This window comes from Dreissena polymorpha, chromosome 6 (assembly GCF_020536995.1).
Source record: "Dreissena polymorpha isolate Duluth1 chromosome 6, UMN_Dpol_1.0, whole genome shotgun sequence".
NCBI lineage: Eukaryota > Metazoa > Mollusca > Bivalvia > Myida > Dreissenidae > Dreissena > Dreissena polymorpha.
The window spans coordinates 10,337,548-10,359,202 of NC_068360.1; the positions used below are offsets into that span (position 1 = coordinate 10,337,548).

The 21,655-nt window shown below is 36.4% G+C and overlaps 2 protein-coding genes across 4 annotated transcripts in view; both read right to left on the reverse strand.

Moving 5' to 3' along the window:
- LOC127833586 (uncharacterized) overlaps positions 1-21,655 on the reverse strand; it is a 121,997-nt gene that overhangs the window by 37,258 nt on the left and 63,084 nt on the right. The window lies entirely within an intron of this gene.
- Positions 1,815-11,792, reverse strand: LOC127833585 (uncharacterized). Of its 2 annotated transcripts, XM_052358928.1 has the most exons (12): positions 11,268-11,792; positions 6,075-8,697; positions 5,562-5,669; positions 5,288-5,374; positions 5,009-5,095; positions 4,801-4,892; positions 4,449-4,565; positions 3,979-4,033; positions 3,729-3,798; positions 3,337-3,400; positions 2,727-2,892; positions 1,816-2,441 (listed from the first exon to the last, which is right to left on the reverse strand). In XM_052358928.1, the coding sequence occupies exons 1-12, from the start codon at positions 11,301-11,303 to the stop codon at positions 2,434-2,436; spliced, it is 3,513 nt and encodes a 1,170-aa protein (XP_052214888.1). In that variant the 5' UTR covers positions 11,304-11,792; the 3' UTR covers positions 1,816-2,433. The 2 variants fall into 2 exon arrangements, 1 of the variants encoding a protein (XP_052214888.1); XR_008027497.1 differs by lacking the exon at positions 3,337-3,400 and having other exon boundaries at positions 1,815-2,441.

The following is a 21,655-nucleotide window of genomic DNA, read 5'->3' on the forward strand; positions in this document are numbered from 1 at the left end:
ATTGTAACACTAATAAAGAATTCAACAAGGAGCTAAGTCTAGCCATTATTGTGTAAAAACTTGCAGATTTAACAATTATTTTTTTTTTTACTAATAATTTTAATAAATAGATTTGTTACTCAGTTGATAAAGAAGGAAACTTTTGCAAACTGCCTGTGCTTTCATTTGGATCGTCAACAAACATTTAATTTAAATCTCAAATCATCTGAAATCATGCCTCATGGAAGAAAAAGGAAATTATCGAAAAATGTGGAGGAGGTTGTGGAGGATGATTCCCGGCTCCTTCAACTGGACCGAGATATATGGGTAATCGGGGACTCGATCCCGTATTGGGCCGGCGTTCGCGCCTTACAGAAAGGCAAGAGCAACCTGAAAATCCCCGACCACAAACAAATCGGTTGGTGGGGAATGCGCGGAATGACATGGGCACTGTTCAGGCATGCAGTCGAGTGGAACATTTGGTTAAATAAAGCACCATACATTCTTTTTATAAACCTAGGAATAAAGATCTTGCCAATACGTCAGTGATTTAACTAAAGAAAAACATTAAACAAGAATTAAACTACCTTCTGGCCGCCCTTCTAGATTCCGTTCTTGCGTGGATTGACATTTTACCTTGACTAACTTGGAACAGAGCTGGTGTTTCGGACCAAGTGGTTGACATGAAGCAAAAGCGCATCAATTGCTGGGGTTACCTGAGCGGAAAAGTTTACCAAGCATGAAATAGTGTTGTTACCGATCAATGCCGTGACGCAATAGTTTTTTCGGAGTGATCAGGTGTTCATCTGTGGGATGTTGGCCTTGAATTGTATTTGGATTGCATTTGTGACGCCATCTGTAGTAATATTCACTAAAATGTAGTAATATCCATTCTTACGGGACTAGATCTAATGATAAGGGTGATTATCACGTACAACCAGTTGATACTTTTACTTCCAAATCTTTTTACCATAATGCAATAAAAGACTGGAATAACTTGCCATAAAAATATACGATGCACAAAGTCTAAGAATACGTTCAAAAAACTTGTTAAGAAACATTTATTAAAAGAAATGGAAAAATTGTGAGACGGTTGTCACTTTTTTCCATCATATATTACGAATTTATGATATAACGTCACTCAGATCTACATGTGACGGCTTTGGACCCCATTGGAAATAAGTTTTGTACGATCTTTCGTCAAAACTTTACGGGTTATCCAGTGCACTTTTATATCTATATTTCAATATAATTTAATTTTGACCAAACCAATAAGTGTGATAAAGTGTAATAGAATATAAACCATATATATATATGTATTATTATCTATGATGGTGACTATCTGTGATATTTCTGAATTGTTAATAACTGTTCATATGGATTGTAGTATTATGTTATGTGCACAAATAAAATTATTATATGGCTCACTATTTGGTAATGGTCAATTTTGGGTAATAAAATAATGAGAATAAAAAATATTCATGAGGGCCATTATTTCTGTTCCATATGATTAACAAGTATTTCAGACATCAGAAATCGTTATCAGAAAGATAATAATATGGATTGTGTTACCATGACAACTAGATAAATTTTCGTATGTGATGGGCGTTATATGGACAGGAAAATCTCATTGCTTTCTTTTTCTTAAAATAATTATTGAGTGAAACAAAAAAATAACACTTATGATTTTTAGCAGATTGAAATTTCTATATTATTTCATGGTTTAAAGTAAACTACGTTATGTAAAATCTTGTATATTCCACATATAGAAACACCCATGAACAACAAATTAACTGGGCATTTTCTGTTTATTCTTTCTCCAACTTGACATTATACAAATGGTAATTTAAGTGTTTTCAAACAAACAAATATATATGTTCCTTTCATTGAATGTAAAAACTAATTACCTTCTTCTCTTTTCTATAATTAAAAATTATAAAATTAATACTGGTGTGATGGACGTTATGTTGGACAAATATAGCCTGTGATGGACGTTATATTGGACAGGAATTACATGTGATGGATGTTATTATGGACAGAAATTACAAGTGATGGACGTTATTTTGGACTGAAACTTCAAGTGATGGACGTTATTTTGGACTGAAACTTCAAGTGATGGATGTTATTTTGGACTAAAACTACCTGTGATGGACATCATTTGGACTGAAAATACCTTTGATGGACATTTAAATGGTGTCGGTCACCCACTGCTTAGTGCTAGTAGGTTTTAAATATATTAGCATGGTAAAGGGTGCTTTGCATATACACAAGAACCATAAGCCAAGCCTAAACACAATGGATCCTTGGGATTCCAACTACTGTATATCTTTACAAAGAAAAAAGTACACATTTTAATTCAAAGTAAAATTTATTCAAACTATTAACAAAGCTTTCAGATTCAAAATGTCAGATGATGATAACGCCATCTTGCTAGCCATCTCCACCCGCTTGTCATTAGAAGTCTGAAAACAAAATCAATGACAATCATTTAATTTCATAATTATATTTACTGCTATCGTTTATTTGTGATCAAAATACAATTATGAACCGATATCAGTCTGCATTTCGTCAATTTTGTTCCTGTACCAAACTTTGAAACAGGGGATTAAGCAGTTAAAATTATATAATTAAATGCAAGGTAAATTTATTCTAACCTTCAACTGCAAAACAAGACCCTAGCCTAAAGCAGGCTACTATGATATCACAGTTTTGCTCTGAAAATGAACAATAAACATGATCCATTGTACCTTCAAACGCGTAGAGGAATCTGGATCCACAACAGACTAACTCTGGTGGTTGTAATAGACCGGCAACGTCTTGTAGCACTACTACATGCCTGGTCTCTTGCATCTCCCAGTGGTTGGTTTGACCCCGCTTTCTCTTGAAAAATCTGACCCATGGCCATCCATCAACCTTAAAATAATAATTTATAACTGATTAAATTAACACTCATGATTAAGAGCTCAATTTTATTCAACTTATTTAATATATTCTATATGAAAAAGATAATTGCTGGATGTATCCTTTACTTTTACATAAAATAGTAAGGTTTAATGAATCAAACCAGAACTGGTCTGCTATGAAGTTTTTGTTGCATTCTATGCTTCCAAATGATAAATTTCTGACTTTATTAAAATCTCACTGTGCGCTTTCTGCAACAAAGAGGTGCATTTCTTTCAAACAACAAAATGAACAAAAACATGTAAGTACTGAAACCAAGTTTTCCAGACTGTTAAATTTTGCTGGTAAAAATGCATTTATAATTCTGATATAGCTATATTTTCAGGATTCAATGTAAACTTTGAAGAAAACTTGTTTCAAATGAACAAGAACAACCATTGAACTTTGTCAACTCACTACTGCAGGATACTTTTCAGTGCCATGTTGAACAATAATATATGCTCCATCTTGATAACTCATGCTGCAGAGAATTAAAATAAATGTTTGAATACCATTTTTATACCATTTTCTTTAAAAAAAAAAAGCAATCATAATTATGAATGTATCAAATGACTGCTCTTGGTAGCAGTGACTATATAAGCATGTTCAGACAGTGACGTGGTTATAGTAACAGCAACCACATAAGGTAAGTTGTCAGTGCATTTTTATGGCAAGTAAATATAGATATGTAGAAGATTTGTTTGACTATGAAATAACTAAGAATGTGTTGGTTATGCTTGAACCTGTGACCTGATAGTTATCCAACAATTTAAAACAAACTGTACCAAGAATTGATTATAATAACCTACCTTAGAGTCTGTTGCTGTCCTATGCCTGGTATACTTGTACCGTTCGTTTCCTGGTCTTCTAATCTTGCATCTAAAATATAACCAGAAATTTGGACAGAGCATTGGTTACAGCATTGCAATGGTATAAAAGTAAAAAACATGTTTAATTTTGGACACCAGATATTGTTTAATTGGGGATACGCAACATTAAAGCCATTTTAATCTCAGTTCTATCGACCAATTCGCTAATTTAAGGAAAAAAATGCAATACCATCTATCTCTACATTTGTTGTCGTCAAGCAGCTGTCACAATCAGTTCCATGTTGCTGAAAAAATGTTGAATAATTACAAATGCATCAAGAACATATACATGTATTTATACATGTTCATGAGTTGTTATTGATTAATGTTGCATTTATATAAATGAAATGTTATGCAACGTCTTCACAAGCATTTATTAGCAAAACAACTACAACACTTAGGTTCCAAATTTTTCGTCAAAACCCCGCATTTTTTTCCCAATCTGAAGGGACTCGGGCCCCATTCCCAAAATGGTGAAAAAACCACACTGTATTGAAAAAATGAATGTGTACTGCCAATGCATATACACACTGTATTATTTGATGTCAAACAAAGTTATGTGCTTGTAATAGTCAAATATGTCAGTTAATTATGTAAGCAAGCAAATCAAAAAGATATATCAATTATTCTTCAAAAGTTTACCCAATCATTAAAGATTACCTCCAAATCCTCGACTGTCTTGAAACTAACGATTGCAAATCCATCTATGATATCTTCATCACAGGAGCTAGAACTTCCATCTTTGATATCTTCATCACAGGAACTAGAACTTTGCTTCTGTGGTATGACAGTAAATATTATGTATTTAGTCAAAGACAGGTCATTATTTAGTAATTGCCAGAGAAACATACAAATTACTGCTGACGTTATTTGGCAACAGAAGTGAAAATCAAATGTAAAAATAGTGTAAAATAAAATTTAAAAAATACAGTCAGCAAGCATTCTGTTAATATACGTAACAACTTGCAAACATATTTAAAGAAGGCTATAAAAAAAGGCAATATTTATCTACCTGTATTATAGAGTCAATTAATGCTGACAAACTGCTACTCAAACTGTTTTCAGAATCAGACACATAGTCCCCGAGTGGTAATTCATCAGTATCTAAAGGAGAATATTGCATTCTCAATTATTGCAATTATAATGCAAACTTGACCAACATTGACCGTTTAAATGAAATATACAGCACAGCACAAAAAATCACTTGTTTGCAAACCTACCTTCAGAATCAAAGGAGTTCACTTCCTGGTCAAGGGACGGATTTGGATCAGGTAAGACCATGGAGGCAGGGTGTACGTATGACTCATCTGATAGTGAAATATCAAAAGTTGAATGACAATTTAAAATGAAACATCTACAAATAGTAAAGTTATGTGTTAATTTTGTTAACAATGAATGCGGTAAAATATTGGTTACAGTTGTGTCTATGTTAATATAGCTTTTGACTATTTTTATAGGAAATGGCCCTGCAGCTACAACAATCTCATCTGTGACCTTACCTTCAAGGGAGTTCACTTCCTGGTCGAGGGACGGATTGGGATCATGCAAGATCACGGAGACAGGCTCTACATTTGAATCATCTGAGTCTGAAATATCAAAAGTTGAATGACACTTTAAAATGAAACATCTACAAAAAGTATAGTTATGTGTTCATTTGGTTAAAAAATAAATGCGGTAAAATATAAGTTATAGTTGTGTTTAGGTTCATATAGGTTTTGATTATTTTTATAGGACATGACCCTGCAGCTACAACAATCTCATCTATTACCTTACCTTCGAGGGAGTTCACTTCCTGGTCATCGAATGCAATATCAAGGGAGGGATCCATAGAGTCGGAGTCAGACATGTCCATCAAATTTTCGGAGATTGAAGTATCAGAATCTGAGTGAGAAATTGCATACAAATTAAGGCTGAATAAAACATGAATGTTGGAACAGAATAATATGGAGTGTAAATATTAAATACATTAAATGTTGTATAAATGATAGCGTTTGTCTTTTTTTGTCATTCAATATAAAACTGGGTAAATTTAATAAACATCCTTAAACTAACAACGACATGCACACCATGACAGTTTCATTGCACTAGTCTACGTAATGTATATAAAAATGTTTGATGGTTAAATTTACACTCCCATTACATCAAACATTTGGGAAATGACAACGATATCACATATTTTGTTAAAATACGTGATTTGGATTTTATGTGTGTTAGGAAGAGATATAGAATGTTAACAGTTCATTATGAGTGCTTGATACATAATAATAGCTTTATAGCAGGACTTACCTTCAGAAAACGACACGTTTGGTCTGGCTACACATCTTCCGCCGCCTGGTGTCCTTACACCTCTTCCACCGCCTCGTGTCCTTACACCTCTTCCACCTCGACTTCCTCTTGCTGCACGCCTAGCCCCCCTCTGTGTCCCTGAGTCTGTCATGGGCTCTGCAGGAGCAGCTTTCCTCCCACCCCTGGTCCTGACACCTCTGCCTGTGCCTCTCCTTTCCGGTCTCCCTCTCTGGCCTGGTATGCGGAGCGTTTCTTCACTCCATTCACCGACATACTCCATGTTATTGCAGACATCTCCCTCCCCAGTAATGCAGTATGAGCAAGCGCACCCAAGGGTCCGTGTGTGTACCACTCCAGGCGAAATGCCCCGGATGGAATGCACCTTCCTAGTTCCTTTGAGTGGGGCCTTTACAGTCCGATCTGGTCTGTCCCTTTTGATATCTACCAAGAAGAATTCACGCCTACTGTGGTTACACACATTTTGTATCTTTGCAATTCTGGTCAACTTCATTTTCAGATGATTATACATTGTTGTGGCATCAGTGATAACAGCCTCTCCCCGAATCACTGCCATCCTTGTCGCTGTTTTTACAACACCACCGGCACCATCACATGGCCCTTTTCCGTGACAGGACCCGAAGAAGAATCGCTCTCGCTGAATTTCAAAGTCAGACATCCCATATGATATATCGACAAAGGGGCCACGGGACTTGTACTGGGACGAGCATCCGTCTGTGAACTCATACATGTTCTTGAAGTTAAGGTGGCGATCTTCTTTAAGAAAACGGACAGTTTCTTCTACAAAAGTTTGGACGGCATGGTGGTCGTGGTTGGTATCATCCGACAAGAATACGAGTACATCCATGACAGGTTTTGCAGTGTCTCCGCAGTCTGGACAAGTGTAGAATGCAACTGACGGATGTACTGTCACGAGATTCTTCATCCAATGGGCACTGCTGATCTCCTGCTGATAAAATGTAGAGTAATTCTCTGAAAAGTCCATATGGACTACTATGCTGTCTTTCGGCACTCTCTTGGATAGAGTTTGGAAGCAGTTCTTTTGCCAGTATGCATTTAGCAAGTGTTCACTTAGCGAGGCAACATCTTTTTTCAGTGCATCTTTTAATTCAACCAAGTTCGTACTTTTGGTCAATAAAGTCTTGCGTGTTGACGGCCTTTTGCCTGGTTGGCAGTACTGCACATTTGACCAATGCTTCCATGAAACTTTGTCTTCCTCACGTTCAGTAGCTGCAATAAGCGCCCCGTAAAACTTGTCTAGACCGTCGACACCACAGTCATCACAGTCTCTAGTCAGGCATTTCTTCTCATGATATTCGGAACCCTCCATTTTTTTGCATGTAGTAAGGTCAACAAAGTCATCTATTTCTCTTAATTTGCAGTCTTGAATTTGAAGCCTTTCACTCACGGTGTTGATTGCTTGCATTTTTAATTTTGAATTAGTGCAATATTCACACATACTTTGGTACAGTCGTTGGTGTTTGCTTGTTTTCACATTAGCCGGACGTAATGTTGAAAATTTAGATTGTGATATGTCAATGTCAGGATGCTTGGACTTAAAACTTTCGTATATCCTTGCCAATGGTCTGTCCAGCACTTTTTGCGATTTAAAGGTTTTCTTGCTAACCGCCTTGATGTCGGGTACAAAGGACGCGCTAGCTTCATAATGGCTCTTTACCTGTTCAATGGTTTCTTCAGTAAGACAGTCTTGTCTTCTCTTACGTTGGTAACTTGTCAGATCACTCAAATCATCGTGTGTGTATTTCTTGAGCGCTCTGTAGCTCAGTCCTGTCGCCTCTGACATTTTCTTGTAGTTTCTTGCCTTCCTTGTGCTCTTTATTGAGGTAATAAGGCATCTCTTAACAGCTAGCCATTTCTGTTGACGTTTTTCTTTGATGGATCGAATCGTTTCTATTATGGACTTAGAATACCGGTAGGCCTCCTCCTTTCTTGGACTGCTTGAAATGCCAATCCTTCTTAAACACGTCTTTTGACGAGGGGTAGAATTTAAGAGAATGTGTCCCATAACTTGGGCAAACTTTTCTGGTGTTTTTGGAATGTTCTTTTTCAGCCGGTATGCCCTTTGCTTCGTCGCCGCCGATGATAGAAGTGAAGGTGATTCGGTAGGGGCGGTATATGAATCAGACGTTGTTGTGGTTTCAGCAAACGTCGTACATGGTGCTAATGACTGTTTTCGTTTTGCATAGCGGGCACGCTCCTTTTCTCGAATTCTGCGCTTTTTTTGAGAGGTCATGTTGGCTCTTTGTTCCCGCTTCTTTGCCCTCCAATACTCTCTTTGTTTCAGGCTTTCTCTTCTGGTAATGGCCTTCTTCGCCCTCGCTGGTTTGACAGCTTCTGTTTCTCCTTCTCCCTCGAGTTTTCGCTTTTTATTCTCATTGAATCGTTTCTGCCGGATTCTACTCATTTCTCTCTGTCTCAAAATTTCGTCATTGGAGATAGATTCCTTCATCCTCGCTCTGTATTCCTTTTTTCTCTGCCTCTCTTTCTCTTTGTGCTGGGTATCATTTCTTCTCCTCTCTCGATATGCCCTTGCCCGTTCGGCGGCTTTCATTTTCTTTAACTGGTCCTGAGCATCTTCAGGGGGCTATATGATAATACGTATATATAATTTATATTTATTGATTTGTTTCAAATAATTATACTTGCGATGTTAGAGGATAGTATATGAGTGTATTTCAAAATTAAATGCATTAAACGAGTTGGATAAAATAATATATTGCGAGGCTCTGCCGAACATTGTATCATGTTATTCAACGAGTTTGAATAATAAATTCAAAGTCAAAAGACACAAATTGAATAATCGTTTTATTACATGCTTAAACATCGACATTTCGTATTTATTTTTTAAGAAACGCAGCAAATTTCTTTTACAAGCCACGTGTTTTTCGTGTTTAAAAAGAGCGCCAAATTGCCTTTGTGTCTATGTCACATATCTTCAGGAAACGCGTGGGCGTATCCGCGGCCGCATAAAAACTTCGTAGCGCAATTGTTACCATTTAAAGATGTGTTAAAACAGTTTATTAACTTTATTGAAGTTCATGAGTTAACAGTTCTATATGATAACCAATAGAAAATCACAAAAAAACATATTAGTTACTGATTATAACCGAAATTGAGTTGATACTTAAGAGAAATGGCAACGTTTGTTTGAAAGGAAATTATAGAGCACTTTTATCGTCGATAAAATACCAGAAAGTGCTTTTAACGATGGGATTAATGGGTAATTAATAGAAACTTGATAAGTAGTAAGTATGCAGTATTAAAGTCGGATTGATACGGATGTATTGGGGAATCTTTCCAGTCGGGATTTTACTATCTTTGCGGGAAAGTTGTAAAACTATTATTAAAAAATGTCTTGACAAATGACTGTATAGCATGGGGTTTTCCTTGAAGAGTCATAGCGCACCAAATGACGTCTTTTGACGCTGTTTTTTTTTAAATTATAACGAACCACGGAACGTCAATTTACACGATAAACAAAAATAACGTCAGGAGGGGACACTCCTCCCGAAGCCACCCCTTTAAGCCCCGGAGCGCCTGAAAAAGCTCCAGTGGAAAGAACTGTGATTTATTGCATTTTTTCAATAAATTGCAGGGCAAGTACATATTACAGCATGACGAGTGAAATTCCTTAGCTAATCGCCCTGCAAGGCAAGTGGCTGGGAAATAAATGTCGACTCTGATGAAAATACTTAATGATTATTACACTCCCGCAAAGTCAAACGCGTCATCAGGGGTTGGCCTCGGGTTAAAATTTATGGAGAAGTGACTTCTTCATTGACTGGCATCAACAGAATAAACGACCCTCTTACGGCATTCAAGTGTGCCTGAAAGTGCTTACTTTAAATTGTTTTTACATACACTACCCATCCACCCAAAATTAAAAAAAATATTTAAAAAATGTTCTAGGGGGTATATTTTGGTATTATTCATTTAATATTAATTTTATCTTCTAAATAAAAACATTTGAATTACCTCATACTCAAATTCCAGTATAAAATAACAACAACAATAAAACCATTTAAATACACAAGTCTTTGACAATCACAACAGTGTTACAAAATGACCTCAAATAAACCAATCCCCCAAAAACTGCAAGCACCAATGCTGTCGGTACACATCAAAGGTCTCTGATGTTGGGACCGATATCTAGGAGTTAAATACTTGTTACACCTCAGCAGGTATCAAATGGCCAAATGGCATTGATCAATACTACGTTACCGGCAGCATGCAGAACTGTCAGATACAGCATTAATACATCTATCCCATAGAGAATGCAATGTGTGAAAACTATCGGAGATTTGACTTTGATGGATTATTTGTATTATTTTATCGGGTGTGAGGAAATAAATTGTGTTTGTGGAATTAAATTGGGGGTTTCTTTACAGGTATTGTTTGTTTATGGATTTACTTGAAAATCACACTGTGTGATAAATATGTGGTTAATATATGGCTGGCGTGTGTCTTGTTGCCATAATGGCTTATACCATTTCTTGATTGTGATCGTTTCAATTATGACATTTATGCATGTTTATTAAAAAAAATTTGATTAGAATCATATTGTTTTGTTCTTTTCGTACTCAATGCAGTTTACATAAGGAAAACAACGTTTTTTTCTACACAGTAACGCACCAACAACGTCCGTCAAAAAATATACTGTCCACATATTACGTCCGTCACGCAAATATGTGTTATCTGTACCATTGAAAAGATTATTGTCTCTATAAAGATGAAAAATACCTTCCTCAATAGGAAAGATCGTAAAATAATATTAATGGTGGCATATTTATCCAAAGATGATTAAAATACTTGGTTTTTAAGTTCAATTTCATGTCTTCACTAACGTCCGTCACATATAATCCGGTCCAAAAAACGTCCGCCACGGCATATTACGGTCCAATTATAACGTCCGTCATAAGTTTTTGGTCCTAAAATGACGTCCGTCACTCATCATTCTGTCCCAATACTACATTTAAATCTCGATAAATCGTCGCACACAAACTAAACAGCCGTGAAAATTACGACGGTCGATGAAATATAATGGACATTCGATAATCTTGTGAAATTGGGGCTTAGCAATGAACAAGTATCAAACAATTGACAATATTCAACAAAATTTGTGACGCTCGTTAATCAGTTACGGACGCAACTTACCGGGACGGACGAGGAAAGCGACCGCGTACTCGCCATCTTTGTTTCTTTCTGTTGTTTTTATACCGATGACGTCATACATATTTGCGCGTGCGAATTGTTTAAACTCCCGCGCATTAACAATGATGAATACCACTCGATATATGTTGATTTCTAACACTCGTGTTACGGACGTAGAAGTTGGACGGAATTCGTGGTAGTGTTTGGAAAGTTCGTAAATTTAGACAATATTATGAATATATTGTTATATTTCCAATTGAAATCGTTGTTGTTTAATGTAATGTTTAACTAGTTGGCTACTGTTTCACCGACAGTTTATGCATTAGAGACGAACTTTTACTTTGGAAATTCACTTATGTTGGACAGGAAATAATAACGTCCGTCATGCAACCAAAAATTTAAAAATATTAACAATATTTACAAGAAAAACATTCAATCAGTATGGTAGACTTAATTTCGATGCTTTAATATAATAAATTTCTGCACTTACCATCCTTTAGCTGCTTGTCATCCACCACAAATAATCTTGAGAAAATCGCCACCAAAAATCTGTTACCATCCACTGCAGCAAAATGGCGCGAGCGGCATGATAATTTCATCGTTTTTTTAAAAAGTAAGCAAATCTCACGGTTCTTTTTATCATATGTATTGGAGAAGACATATATGTTTGGAAAGTAATTCATACTTTTTTGAATTTTTGTAATAGTTGCTCGATATGATGACATGGATCAGACCACCCTAGCCATCATCTAATATTGACCATTACCAAATAGTGAGCCATATCTGAAAGTTCTGTTAAAGGGCTATTCCAGAATTTGTGGGGGATGAATTTTTGAAATTTACTGTGGCGGAAAATTCTGTTTTCCGGGGGTCGGATGGGCATGCGCATTTATTCTTAAACATTTATCTGAATGGACTCTGTGACTACATGCGCAGTATATCAACCTTGTCCTTTAGCAACAAAAGTATTATCGCAAGTGTAGCGATAAAAGTGTGATCGCAAGTGTAGCGAGCATTGTCATAAAAAGAGTCATGCAAAAGTGTGATTGCAAGTGTAGCAACTATTCATATGAAAAGTCATGTAAAAGTGTGATCTCAAGTGTAGCGATTATTGATAATAAATGAGTCATGTAAATGTGTGAACTCAAGAGCGATTCTCAATGGTCATGCGATTGGTAGAACTAGGTTAAGCCCAGTCAAGTATATGGTTTTTCCTAGTTCAGTTGCTGGATGAGCAATAGCATTTTTTATTTTTGGCAGACGGTGTTGCTGCTGTATGGCGTTACTTCACGTTTTTGTAATTTTAACGTCAGCTCATCAACCTTTGGTAGGCATATTTTCAAAGTAACAGGTTTCCACGAGTGAGTAGCTGATCTCTCCGGGCTCGTGGTTACCACCGGCTGTTTTTTCTTTGTGTAATGCTGCGGCCTTTATATCCCACTTTTTAACTTATATAATATATTAAATAGATCTGTTAGTGAATACTTAATGCATTCTAGTACATTTTTGTGATGTTTATTGGGGGGCAAAATATATATTGGAATCGTGTCATTAAACTAGTTAACTTGAGTTATTATGTGTTGTTTTATCGTTGCAGTCGTAAAATAAATGTAAACAAGAGATGTGTTTAGTCAAAAACACAATGCCTCCTACTGCGCTGCTTTGATTTTATATATATATATAGGATCTGGCACTAGTTGTAGTATCATACCATATTTTATTAAATGAGTTCAGGAATTTTGTTAGTAAGCGAGCTTGTGGCGATCTTACTAAAGAATTTCCTGGACGAGTTTAAAAAAAAAAAAAGGTATGATATGACAACTAGTGTCAGATCTTTTTTATCACATGCTTTTAAATGAGCAAATTAAATAAATATTTACTCAAATATAATGATAAATCCCGAATGTTGTTTACACTTCGTGACATCATTTGCTGTAACCACATCATTTCAGGAAAATAACAAAATGCGGTTGGTCAATAAACGCAAACTAAGCCGATGAAAACGCTTAAAAATGTTTTATTATACATGTGTAATAAAGAAAAATATGTAATGGTTGTATAACATGGGAAACAGGGTAAAGCATGTGATGAAATAATGGGAGGGGTACTTAGAAAACCTCAGATTAACAAGAATTGCAACAAAAGCAAAAATAATAGAACAAGCGACAGGTCTGTTATTCCCAAATGGTATGTCATCGAAAGAACATATCCTAATTCCATTTGCCATGTGAGATTTCAAGAAAAGCAATGACAATGATAGAGACCTCCTTTTCCATGCAATAGATCCCCATTGGGCTTCCAGTATAAGATAAAGAAACCGAATCCCTTTCCCAACCTTATGGCTCATCACATAAAGTAATCTAATCAAGATGTCACAAATGTAAATAATTGTTGCTAAAACTTCTCAAGCCATTTATTGCAAAAGTTAATTCATGCTTTTCAAGAAATTGACCTAACAAAAAGCACAGTGTCTGTTTAGATGCTGATGCCCAATGGAATCTAAAGGCTGCATTATAATGATAGCAGTGGGTTGATAAGGATTGCTCTTTTAAATGTTGGACCCCAAACTCACATGTTCCAAAAATTTATTAATGTGTCTGCTGTTTTCTTGGAATACAATTTTGCACTTTCTAATATAAATGTTATTGGTACAAAGAGGCTTCCATATTGATATTTGTACCTTTATCTTATTTATTGCACAAAGCCAACATTTTTACCATGGCAAACCAGGACCATTCAAGCTTTGTATTCACACTTGTGTGTAAGCCATGTGAAAGAAACAACTCATGAGAACAGCCACAGTTTTCTGCAATTAATGAAGCGAATATCTTTGTGATATGTTTACAATCCACACAGGTTCTACAGGGTCTTAGTATATTTACAAAAAAATGCACACTGTATAAAAACTGTGACACTTTTTCTGTTAAGTCATCACTGTCCTAGTAACTAGAGATGCATGGTCACTGGCGAAATACATAGTTGACAACAATGACGTACATTCCACCATATCTGGCGGTCAATATAGTATTAATTATACACGAACTGCTTATATAAACAGCTTATATAAACAGGTTAAATAAGCCTATATAGTAAGAAATAATTTAACGACCAGAAAGTGATGGACATTGTTATAACCCGTTTAAAGTTATATTTTTTATGGTTATGAGTTTATGTCAAAGTGATGGAAAAGGCTGTTTACTCCTTAAAACAAGTGGGTCAACGCCAAGGTTACCAATTTTGTATAAAACGGACCGTGTTAGAACCTCTAATGGAGCCGAGCCACTGTCGATAGAGAATCACACAATATACTTCCCAATTTCTGGCTTCACGGGAAAGTGCTTGAGACGGACATTTGTTTTCTGGACAGATTATATTTTGTGTTGGAGTATCTCGTTTATTTCTTTACTGATTATTTCTTGTCTCAATTTCTTAAAGAAGAATTATATACTAATGAGAATAAGATACGTTTACAATACAATATATATACGAATGTTTTATCAAGAATAAAAGTTGTTATATGCTAGAAAAAGACTTGTTGCCTTATTTTGCAAACTGATGAGTAATTTACAAGCCAAGGACAATTAAGTCAAAACAAAAAATTACACAACGCGACATAAAATGAACTTTGAGAACCAATAGATAACTTAAAGGCAGAAGTTCCACAAAACCCGTGAATCAAGACTTTATTAATAAAGGTAGGCTTAGTACGTACCTATTGGGGTTAAAATATGGGGTATGGAAAACAAAAAATTTGCTGAAGCTATGTTAGTCACACTAATGTGTATGCCAGAGAAAAAATTAATGAACAACTGCCACAGTTTTCTGCAACAAATGTAACGAGTTTCTGTGCGATCAGTGAAGAAATCCACACACGTTATACAAACCTGGCAAGCATGACATTATCAATATTAATAAGGTGGGGTAGAGATGAGAGGTATGGAAACGTGTCAGGAACACGAGGAGAAGATCAAATCTGTTCTAACAGGATCATCATCAGCTAATATATATGCAGCACTACATGCATTCGTGTATACTGACGATGCACTTATTTAGATGAGGTTGAAAGTTGATCTGCACACTTAGGCCAGAGTTTTTTTTTATCTTCTGTTTAATGGGAGTGCCGCATCCAATTTTCCGAATAGTGAAATCAAAATAATGCAGAAAAAAATATTTTTACTTTTTCCTCCGCATCCAACAAAAAGTGGCCTTTAAAAAATTAATATTTGATAGTGTATCTTAGCCTTTGCTGTTTTTTACAAAACAAATAATTTTGTAAACTGGTTTACCACAGTCAACCCCTAAAAACGTAAAAATGTGAGTGAAACATTACAACCAGTCTACACATCAGCAAAAAAAAAGCGCATTAACAAAGTCTACAAACTAAAATAAATCCCATGGCATCATCGTATTTCAAAATTTCAATTAAATATAATAACAAATAATGAATCTAACACTTTATCTCCTCTTCTGTTAAATAAAAATTTAAGACATTCTCAAGTTAGATAAAATGCGAAGATCAGATCATCGATGTGGTTAGAGCGGGTGGCGGCATTTCAGATCGAATACACATGTGGGCTGGAAATGCCCATCCATGTACATGTAAAAATGGGGTAAGTATATTTTTAAGGGGTTCTAATTTTATGGATTATTCGGGAATGTAATGGCGACAGAGGCGCTTGAAATAGACAAATACAAGTGTAGGGCCTGTAAGCATAAAGGTTAGGTACTAATTTGTACCTTCTGTTTCAGATCTAAACAGCAGATATGGCATCAGCAACTAAAGATTTTCTGTTGATAGCAGAAGACTACCTTAGTCGGAGACGGGTGATGCTCCCCAAAGTTTTTTTTTGTCACAATATTGCACTATATATTCAAATAAAAGGAAACATCTTGAGGGGCATAACTTTGGAAAAAATAATACGATGGATGGTTAAGCAACTTAAAAATTTAAAAGGGCCATAACTCTCTAAATAAATCATCTAACCAGAACCCACAAATAACATGCGCAACTCCTAAAGGTAGTTAAGCTTCCCATAAAGCTTCATTGAATTCCAGTCAGTAGTTGGGGAGAAATAGCCCGGACTAGAATGCACTATATGTACAGTTTATAGAAAATTTCAAAGGGCTATAACTCTGTGAAAAATCATCCGACCATAACCAGCTGATAATATGCACATCTCCTGTTGGTAGTGAAGCTTCACATAAAGTTTCATTGAATTCCTGTAATAAGTTGCCGAGAAATAGCTCGGACAAGAATTGCACTATATGTACAATGGAAAATTTCAAAGGGCCATAATTCGGTGAAAAATCATCCGACAAGAACCGGCTGATAAAATGCACATCTCCTCTTGGTGGTAAAGCTTCCCATAAAGTTTCATTGAATTCCAGTCATTAATTGCTAAGAAATAGCCCGGACAAGAATTGCACTACATGTACAGTTAATGGAAAATTTCAAAGGGCCATAACTCTGTGAAAAATCATCCGACCAGAAGCTGCTGATAATATGCACATCTCCTCTTGGTAGTGAAGCTTACCATAAAGTTTCATTGAATTCCGGTCATTAGTTGCTGAGAAATAGCCCGGACAAAATTGTGCACGGACGGACACACTGACGAAGCGGCAACTATATGCTCCCCCCAAATTAAATTTTTGGGGAGCATAATAAAAAAGCTGGCATCGTGTCAAGTTGCTGTGGGGGCACACAAGAAGTGGAGCATATGTTGGGGATGGTCAGGCGGATGGTATCCATAGTGAAAGCTTAGTCCAACAAGCCTGAATGGTGAAACACAAAAAATTATACTGCTTGGCTGAAGGACGCTGCCAGATCACTGGAGATGTGCCAGCTGGTTGACCGAGGTTGGATTAGTTCCAATAGACTCCCAGAATTACCTCCACCAAAAGAACAGGATTACGATCCAAAAAAGGGAAGGAGTGATATCTGATACAAAACCAGATCAGACTTGTTGCAGGCAGTTGGGGAGAAAGAAGTCCTGGATTATGAGAATGTTGACGAGGACAAGCTGTTGGCCTCACAAGCTCACAGCAACAGTATGGACAGTCCTTGTAGGTTGACGACTCCGTAAGTCTTCTCCTCACACACCAGAAAGAAGGAAAGCTTGGGTCCAGTCTTCTTGTCCGACCCAGAGTGTCCTCGAGACAGCTCCCACAAATACAGAGGCAATGCCCATGGCAGTGGAAACCATGGTTGCGACTTGTAGTCCAACCAAGGACCTCACTTCCGTTCCACAGGACACATAAGTGGTTGGGGATTGTAGTTCAACCCTGGAAGTTTCAGCACATTCAGCTCTACAGACAGAGAAAGGCCCTTTGTCAGAAGGGGCCTGTGGCTCTTTTGAGGACCGGTCTCATCAGGTCAAGTGGGCTGATGCACGTCTAATGACTTATAGTCTTCGCGATGTGGTGAAGCCTATTCGCATGGTACAGGTCGAGAACCTTGAGCACCCAGTAGGAATTTTGAAAAAGAAGATTCCAGCTGTAAGGGGAGTAGAGGATTTGGGGAGTTCAATGTCCGTGTTAAAAAGGGTCAAGACAAGCGATCTCCTTGCCCAAGCCAAAGGGAAGGCTGAAGAGCGTCGGGAGGTGGAAAAGAAACGTTGGAATCTATGGAATGAAAAGACATGCTGGGTGCCAGGATGTATAGAAGTGGCAAAGTACCTAAAAGCTCATGCTTTCTTTACACATGTGTTGACAACACTTTACATTGTTCAGTATGTTGAAATACTTGTATGTGCGTTAGAAAACATAATTGTCTGAGTCAAACGGAACCAGTGTGTGTGACCACACAATTCAATGAGGCGATACAGAGCTGCGCACTGTTCAACGGATTTCGAGCACATCAGTGACCCAAGTAATGGAAAAACAACCATTGTGTTCAGGTTTGCTGCTCATTTCTTTGCAAAATAACGTTGATATTGCATACATGTAATTATTGTAAGGCTTAGTTTGAATTATATTAAATGCAGTTTATAAACAAAGGCGAGGATTTTGGTATTAGCTAAAATATAATCTGAATTGTGAAACCCTGAAAAGGCATGACATATCTTCAAGATGGCATGTATGAAATATAAAAGCGATTCAAAAGATAAAAGTTATCATGAAGTAACCCAGTTGAAACTATTCATGTAAAATAAGTGTAAACAAAGCTGTGGTAAGGGATTGATTATATATTCCAGAAAGCAGTGTCATCCAACCCAACTGTATTGTAGAAATAACATCTTAGCAGTATTGAACCACCATAAGCCATCTGTTAAAAGTGATAAACCCTGCAGCCCACTAAATTGTCTGTAGACTACTGCACATTTGCGTTCAAAGATTTAACAAGACATGTGTTTGTCAGAAACACAATGCCCCCTATTGCGCTTCTTTGAAATACAGAGCGCCAAGATGGCCCTAGTTCGCTCACCTGAGAGGAGTCGGTTTATTTAATCTTTACCACATGTCAAACTTTACCTAGATATTGTCCAGACAAACATCCTGGTCTAGTTTTATCATTATTGAACCAAAACATTGGCATATGGAGTGTTTTTGTTTTTGTAAGATTTGACCTGGTTACCTTTATTTTGAGTTGGCCCCCCTTACCATACATCAAAATTTGCTTACAGAAATAAATATTATGACCAAGATTGATAAAATCTGAATTAAAATTGTGACCTCTAGAGTGTTTACAAGGATTTTGTATAATATAATGAAAATTGAACAATATCTTAGGGCAATAATTATGGCATTAATTAATTGATTTTGCTCATTATCAAACTTGACGGAGATCTTTCAGCAACTTTGATCAAGAATGCTTGAGAAATGTGAATGCTAGAGTGTTTACGGCCAGCGGACAATGACCAATCCTAAAACCACACCTGAGCAATCAGGTGAGCTAAAAAGTGTGTTTCACCAATCTGAGCTATTTTCCAACTTGTCTGTGAAATCAATAAAACCAATTTCACAATGATGAGGCAAAAAATGTGACTTCTAAAGTGTTTGATCACAAGGTTTCTCTCTAGTCACATAAGGAAAAGTGCCCCACCCCCTTGGCGGCCATGTTTTTTTACCGATCTTGACCATTTACGAACTCATCTGCGATATATATTAAACCAATCTTTTCACCAAGTATCATGATGATTGGGCAAATAATATGAGTTCTAGAGTGTTCACAAGCTTTTTTTACTATATAAATAATAAACGAAAACTGCCCCCCCCCGGCAGCCATGTTATTCAACTGACCGGAACCATTTTCAAATTCAACTCTTGTATCAACGAAACAAATGTTCTGACCAAATTTCATGAAAATTGGGCAAAAAATGTGACTTCTGAGAGTTTTCACTATATACAATTACATATAGAGAAAAATGCCCAGCCCTATTGCGGCCATGTTTTTCACCAATCTGGACCATTTTCAAACTCGTCCCAGATATCAATAAAACCAATGTTTTGACCAACTTTTATGATGATTGGGCAAAAATTGTGACTTCTAAAATCTCTACAATGTTTCTCTAGAGCCAAATATGGAAAACTGCCCCGCCCACTGGTGGCCATGTTTTTCATTGGACCGAAACCACTTTTGAACTCAACAAACATATCATTTAGGCAAACATTTTGACCAAATTTCATAAAAATTGGGCCAAAAATGTGACTTCTAGTGTTCACATGTTTTCACTCTATACATATAGACAAAAATGCCCCGCCCACTGGCCGCCATCAACCCATGCAAAAGACAAAAAAATCTTACCGGACATGAGGTCCGATAACTTTTAAAATGTACCGGACCTCACCGCATTTTACCGGACTTTATTCTGCTTTAAACAAACAATAAAAATACATGGTATAGTTTTTTATCGTTATGATGTTCACAATGTTTAACAACTCTAAATACAATAAAATAACAATTAAATTTATGCCCGTTTAGTCAGCACTACCGGCCGTAAATTACGCCAAAAATCGGCCGTATTACGTCCTTTTAACAAATGGTGGAAGGCACTCGGACGTCCGATAATCCGCACTCATATTGTTGTCTAATATCGAATAATAGTCACATTACACAGCAATGTATGCTGACAAACATGCACCACGAAAACTTCTAGGATAACTTTTTAGTCGCCAAAGCGTCCAATCGGTAACGAGAATGCGTATCATAAGGGCAGGGATAAATGGCGATCATTATTTTTTATCGACGTTAGTCCCCGTCTGTAGATCTGCCATAGTCATTAGCACTTTTCTATGGAATTCCATAGAAAATATTATGGAATTCTACGGAAATCGATGGAAATCCATGGAATTTGATGGAATTCCATCCACTTGCCAATTTTCCATCTGAAGCTGTTATGGAATTCCACGGAATCTCGACTAAAATTCCATGCATTTCCACGGAATTTATGGAAAACACCATGGAAAGTTGGACTTAGCCATTTTTTTCAACGGAAATCGTTATGGAAAATAACTTATACATTTTCTTGTATGGAAATCAATGGAAAATAACTTAGAAAATTTTCGCTGGCTGTCTGAAATGTATTTGTTGTTTAATACATGTATGAATTTATTTGCATCATGTATTTTGTATTTAAAAGAAAATGCAATAAAGATAATTATAAATTTGTTCTAGAAATTGGAACAGTTCTGGAACTGTTCCATATTTGTGTTCTAAAACGTATGTTCTGGAATTGTTCCAAAACAGTTTTTTTAGAATAAACTCAGAACATTTGTGGAAAATGGCTTAGGACTGAAACTGTTCCAATAATTTGAAGAACCTTTTTAGAACATTTCAAGGAAAAAATATGGTCAAAAATTTCTAAAAATGTTTTAAAATGTAGTTCTAGAACACATCTAGAACGCTTTAAGAACCAGTAAGTTCTACAAAAGTTCTTATGGGGAATAAGAACACATATAGAACACCTTACACATACAAATAGCCAAATAGACTTCATATTAGCGACAGCAGCAGCAGCAGTAGTAGTAGTAGTTGTAGATGTAGTAGCTGTATTAGTAGTAGTAGTTGTTGTTGTTGTAGTAGGTGTTGTTGTTGTAGTAATTGATGTAGTAGCAGTAGTGTTTTTTATATCAGTAGAGGTTGTGGTGGTAGTAGTAGTAGTAGAAGAAGTAGCATTAACAGTTTCTGTAGCAATAGTAGTAGCAATAGAAGTAGCAGTAGTAGCAGTTGTTGCTGTAGTAGAAGTTGTTGCTGATGTTGTTGTTGCTGCTGTTGTTGTTGCTGCTGTTGTTGTTGCTGCTGTTATTGTTGGTGGTGGTGTTGTTGATGCTGTAGTAATTAAAGTAGTAGTTCTGCAGAAGTAGGAGTAGTTGTTACTTTCAAAGCAATTTCCACAAGTTTAAATTCCTTAACCCTCTCCAAGTGGTATACAAACTGTTTTTTCTCAATATCA

Excerpts from the sequence above, each read along its gene's own strand:
- LOC127833585 (XM_052358928.1), bottom strand. The coding sequence starts at position 11,303 with ATGGCGAGTACGCGGTCGCTTTCCTCGTCCGTCCCG. Across the intron at positions 5,375-5,561 it reads GGAAGTGAACTCCCTCGAAG|ACTCAGATGATTCAAATGTA; the intron begins GTAAGGTAATAG and ends TTGATATTTCAG. Across the intron at positions 3,401-3,728 it reads GGACAGCAACAGACTCTAAG|CATGAGTTATCAAGATGGAG; the intron begins GTAGGTTATTAT and ends AATTCTCTGCAG.